The sequence below is a fragment of the Solea solea genome, chromosome 15, assembly GCF_958295425.1.
Source record: "Solea solea chromosome 15, fSolSol10.1, whole genome shotgun sequence".
Classification (NCBI taxonomy): Eukaryota; Metazoa; Chordata; class Actinopteri; order Pleuronectiformes; family Soleidae; genus Solea; species Solea solea.
In genome coordinates, this window is record NC_081148.1 from 25,297,637 (window position 1) to 25,303,636 (window position 6,000).

Below are 6,000 nucleotides of genomic sequence, written 5' to 3' on the forward strand. Positions count from 1 at the left end.
GATACGGCATCTTTTATTTATTTTCCTGCTTTTAAAGGCTGTTGCAGCACTGATGTTGAGCCACAAAGAGAACTTTTACAATTATTTGATGTCAAAAATCGAAAAATACACTCATAAAAATAACATAAGGAAAGTGAGTTCATCTCCCATCTTCAAATTTTAGCCTCCCAATTGTGTCATTGACCACTTTTCTTGTTTTTTAAAGGCTGTTGCCGTACTGGTATTAAGACATTTATTGAAATTATATATTTATAATATTTTTAAAAATACAAAATACACTCATAAAAAATGATGTATGATGTTAGATTAAATATTTGTCAAAAAATGCAATCAAAATACCAAAAAAACAACTAAAATTAGTTTAGAAAAGTCAGTTAATTTTACTATTTGTGTTGTTGACATATTTTCTTGCTTTTAAAGGCTGCTGCAGTATAATATTGAGACATATAGTGAGATATTTTGATATAGTAAATTGACATAAAATTACATTTGAAAACTTCGTTATCAACTCTTTTTCAATTTCAAGCCAATTTATTTTCATCAATATTTTTTGTGGTTTTAAAGGCTGTTGCAGCACTAAACTACTGAGCTATTTAGTCAACAGTATACTAATATTATATTAAATACTAATTCAAATTATTTTAATGTTTAAAATGTAGGTCAAATAGTTTTTTATTTGGCAGAAATTGAAGATAAAATAATTTTACTGAATATTATACAAATAGTTTTTTCCTTAACACTGAATGAGCCTTTTATATTTATATCAGGAGTTTTTCCAGGTTTAAGGTTAAAGTTTTTTGATGCAAATTGTTCTTTATAGGCAGCTTTTCTCATAAGTGAACATATCCTTCATTAAAAACATTAAAAAGCCAAAGAAATACAGTAAATATCACTTAAAATGAAAATGCAGTGTGTGAAACTGATTAAAAAAAACAACAATTTTTATGGTGAGATTTTTAATTTTAGAGTAAATTAAAATATTCTCAAATTAAAAATAAAACCTTTCAAGGTTTGTATCGAGATAAATCTCATATATCAAAGTTATTATTCATGATCAGTATCGTCAGTCGCTCAGTGAATGTATTTCTGATGTGGCATTTTTTGTGCATTAGAGGAAGAATTATTTGTCAAAAAAAAAAAAGTGCATTTGATGTGAGTTTCTGTGAGTGGCCCCCCCTGCAGGAGAGGAAATGTCAGGCGGTGACATTTTATTAGAAGCCAGAGTCATATTTCTTTTCTGTTATGAGCAGAAATTAAGTGACAGGATGGAGATAATAATGGAATATTATCTTTGGAAATAGCCACGGCTTTTTTTCTTCTTTTTCTGCACTAATATCATGCTGTGTTATTGATTCCTAACCAAAGGACTAATGTGGCTTTTGAAGTGACAGTGACTGCACTTGGCATTTTGTGCTGAGAGGTCGCAGAGTGTTGGATGAACGTGTGAAAGCTCTTGTAAAAAAAACAAAAAACAACCCTCAGACAGTCGAGAAGATCAACGCGACTTCTCTTTCTTCTTCTTCCTCTCGTGTCTCACTGGGACTTAAGCAAAGTTTAAAAAAATATTTAAAAAAAAAAACAATTCTCTTTTGTTTCTTGACGCTGCAAAAAAAGACGTTTGACAAGAAGCTGAACTTTAATCTGACCAAAAATAATCTCAACCACGTAACACCAAAGTGTCAAAAAGGGAATATTTAATCTTAAAGCTGCAGTAGGCAAGATCACTTCCCAAATTTAGCAATGTCACGGCCCGTGTTAAAGCTGCACTGCGTAACTTTTTTGGTGATTGTCTTTGATGTTTTTACTCTGCTGAGACGCAACTTCTGAGTTTATCGCATTCCAGTTGAGAAGTCAGGGGGTAAAATATTATATATAATATTATATTTTGGGCTAGCTATTGTTAGCTTAACATGGTATTTTGCAATGTAGTCCACTGATAAAACTTGAACAGTACTATGTGTGCGACTGAGTTCATGTGAAATAAATATGACTTAAGTGCAATTAACAGTAAAAGTAACTGACTATTAACGCAAGTGGCGGCCATCTTGAAATCTAAACAGACTAAACAGAGTCCCGAGGAGGAGCAGATGTTCTGTGATCGATAACTCCCCCCTGGTTAAAATAATCCTGCCTACTGTACCTTTAAAACAAACCATTGATTTCTCAGCTAAACCTGTAAAAAACGTGAGAGGCGAGCGACCTTCCTCTGCTGGAGGGTGACGAGCGTTTACTCGCTGCTTTTCATGCTTCACTGACTCTCAGCTCCGTTAGTGCAGCTTGTCCTTCATGATGTGTGCTAATAATGCTAACCTGGCATGGAGGCAGACCTGTAAAAGAGCCATTTAGTACCCGGTATTATATTCTATTAAAGGGGGTATTTAAGGGTTTTTTTTCCTGTGAGATTGTGACATACTTCACCTAGCAAGCTGCCGCCTTGGATGCTAACTGGCTGCCAGCAAATTATTATTACTTATTTTAGCTTCTTATTAAAAGTCCACGATATCTTAAGAATTAGTTTGCTGCTTTATTTCACTGCTAGACTTTGCTAGCGCTTGACTGGCTGTAAATTCAAGTTAGCATCACTTTGTGAACCTTTCGCTCTCTTGCACCAAATCCCATAGAGAAAATCAACATTTTTTACATCACAGTGACACAGGAGCCGCTGCCTAATTTGGTAAGTTTGTGTCACTTAAGTGAATCAAAACAAAGAATTTCAAATGCAGAATTCACAAATTAACATATTATAACATTTTCTCTATGGGATTTGGTGCAGGGAGAGTTAGCAATTTCCTTCATGATGTGTGCTGACAATGCTTAACCTGGCATGGAGGCAGACCTGTAGAAGAGCCATTTAGTACCAGTATTATATTCTCTTAAAGGGGATATGTAAGGGGTTTTTTTTTGTCTGTGAGATTGTGACATATTGTTAGCACTGACTTCACCGAGCAAGCTGCTGCCTTGGATGCTAACATGGTTTCTAGCAAAGAAGCTTATTTTAGCCACTTAATAAAAGTTTCACCTTATAAAATATACGTCAGTTTAAGTCCATGACATCTTAAGAATTAGTTTGCTGCTTCATTTCACTGCTAGACGAGTTTTACTGGCTGTTAATTCAAGTTAGCGTCACGCTGTGAACCTTTCGCGCTCTTGAACCAAATCAACGTTTTTTAACGTCACGTTGACACAGGAGCTGCCTAATCTGGTAAGTTTGTGTCACTTAAGTGAATCAGAATGACGGATTTCAAAAAATGACACACTTTCAACATATTCATGTTGGCTGCAGTGAATCAGCAATTCCTGTTTTGTGCCGTAAAATCGCTGGTTTTCTCAATGGGATTTGGTGCAGAGTGAGTTAGCAATTTACGAAACGACACAAGCTTCGTTGTCTCGTCAAAGGCTGTTTAACGTCAAAATAAAGCGTGTTCTTAATATATCGTAGACTTTATTAGGTGAACATTTTAGTATGTGGTTAAATGTTGTTGTTTTCCTGCTGGCAGCCATGTTTGGACGAGCTCAGTGAAGTCAGTCAGTGCTAACGACCTCCACACTCTAAAAAGCTCCATCTCTTTTAACCGCATCGATGTCATCATCGTCAGCGCTCACACCGCTCACACCGCTCACACCGCTCCATCGACAGTGACGAGTCTGGTCCATGTCATGGCAGTTTTATAACGGCGTAGACGAGCACGTCGGGGTCACTGCGATGCAGACCGACCGATGCCGGGTCCAAGCACCCGCACCGGGGACTGGGGTTTCTGGAGCAGATGCAGTAGTGAATCAGAATCACTGGAATCTCTGAACTTATGGACATTTTCAGGGCCGTAAAAGATAAAATAAGTTTGGTCTTTCTCCGTGGTTTTCTCCTGCCTTATCGTCCACTACTAATGCTTTCTCTCTTATTTTGACACTGGATTGTTAATATCACCCCTTTCTTTTTTTATTTTCTTTTAATTTGTCTTTTGTTATTTATTTATTTTGTATTTTATTATTTTCATGTCAGGTCCAGGTCTGATTTCGTTATAATTTTGTCTGTATGTCTGACATCCTGTGCGTGTGTTTGCAGTCGAGGACGAGCACCCGTCGGCGCTGTCGCCCAAGAAGAAGCAGCGCAACGGAGGGATGCGGAACTCGCCCAACTGCTCGCCCAAGATGATGAGGTAAGAGACGCTCCTTTTTTTTATTATTTCAACTCCGTCTTTTAAATGTGGAGTGAGAGGAAGTCGGGGTGGGAGGGAGGGAGGGAGGGAGGGAGGGAGGGAAGGTGGAGACACTTCAGAGGCTGCTGAGATGGTTGGGTGTTTGGGGGGTAAATTAAGGTTTGGCAGAAGATGGAGGTAAAGGAAAAAGTCGTCGGTGGAGTCGAAAGGTGCCCTGTTCTGCTCCGGCTGTCAGCTGTTAATGACGGAGCTGAAATAACATTTCTGTCATGATACGCGTCTGCAAGGAGACGCCTTTTTATTTTTTCTATTTCTTTATATTTTAACTCCTGTGGCTTTAAAGTCGCAGCTGTCACCTCCTCGGGTCTGGTCCACATGTACTCCTTAAACAATGCTGGCACTAATGACACCGGCAACCAATCACAGAGACCTGCATGCTCACTCTGCCCTCGGGCGACTTCCTCTATTGTGGGAACCCCAAACCCCCCCCCACACACACACACACGCCATCCTCCCCGTGTGTGTGTGTGTGTGTGTGTGAGGCCATATGCGAGACGACGTATCGTCACAATCAAATATGAATTTCCAAAAAATATCACCTCGCTTTTATCTTGTCCCGCAGAATTAAAGTGTCGTTAATTGATTTTGAGAGATTAAAAGGCTCTCGCAGAGTATTTTTTTGCGTGTTTGAGGTTTGGAGGAGGATGATGATGAGGATGATGATGATGATGAGACGCGACGGAAACACTCGCAGCTGATGTGTTTTCGTGGTCATCATCGTCATCGTCATCATCAGTGTCGTGGAGAAACAAACACGGCAGTGGGTAAAGTGCTGTAGCTGAAATAAATATTAAACTCTTTATATTTTATAGAATCAAACTGTAAAATCCAGAACATTTGAACATATGTCATATATGTCTTCTATATTACTGGAAATCACTATAATTTGGTATTACGAGAATATTATCTCCTTATTTTCAATTATTTCTATGATTTTAAGTATTATTTCACTTTGTAATGTAAATGTCATTTTACTGTAACATTATGACCTTGTTTCCTATTTTCAACCACAGCTTTTTGTTATTTTATTTATTTTTACAGGTATTTTACATATTTTTCATGGGTATTATTTCACTTTTTAGTATAATCTTACAACTTAATACTCAGAAACTACTTTTACCTCATTTTATTTTATTCTCTTTTATCCTGTATTTTAACAGTTGTGTTATGGATTATTTTGTTTGTTTTTGGTGTTAATTTCTTTCAGATTTAATGTGGAATCTAACATCACGTGTTATTTCTATTTAAGCTTTTACCTGGAAATTGTACTAAGAATTATTTAGTCACGGAGCCGTAATGTAAAGATTTCAATTAATTTACGTCGTTTAACTCTTTGTTTTCGGGGCAGTTTTTTCCTCGTTGTTGTGCAGCGGCGTGTGTTTTCCTGACGTTGGAGTCGAATTCTTTGTGTTTGTGTTGGTTTCCCTGAGGCAGCGTCTCCTCCTCCTCCTCCTCCTCCTCCTCCTCCTCCTCGTGCACTGATGCGCCTGTGTGTGTGATTTTGTCCAGTGCTTGTCAAGCCTCCCCCTCCATTCCACACACACAGAAACACTTAATAAGCCTTCACACATGCCAAACCATTAGCCCAACACAGTCTCGTTTGCAGCATCATTTTCCGTGCCCTTGCTCAGAGGAAAAGCTTCAAAATAAAGTAAAATAGAAAAAACACAAACAACGATGAGACGTTGGCGTCTTTCCAGAAACTGCTTAAGTTAAAACACACACAACAAAAAATCCCTTTTCTTTATCTTCTTAAAGGAGAACACGGTCCCTGACGCTTCTG

General features: G+C 37.8%; 1 protein-coding gene across 17 annotated transcripts in view; it reads left to right on the forward strand.

Moving 5' to 3' along the window:
• The window catches only part of LOC131473967 (calcium-activated potassium channel subunit alpha-1a-like), a 168,300-nt gene that overhangs the window by 132,986 nt on the left and 29,314 nt on the right, over window positions 1-6,000 (forward strand). For all 17 annotated transcript variants that reach the window (XM_058651629.1, XM_058651624.1, XM_058651631.1 and 14 more), the window contains one exon: window positions 4,064-4,157. In XM_058651629.1, the coding sequence (XP_058507612.1) occupies window positions 4,064-4,157 (94 nt within the window). The remainder of the gene's footprint in view (window positions 1-4,063; window positions 4,158-6,000) is intronic.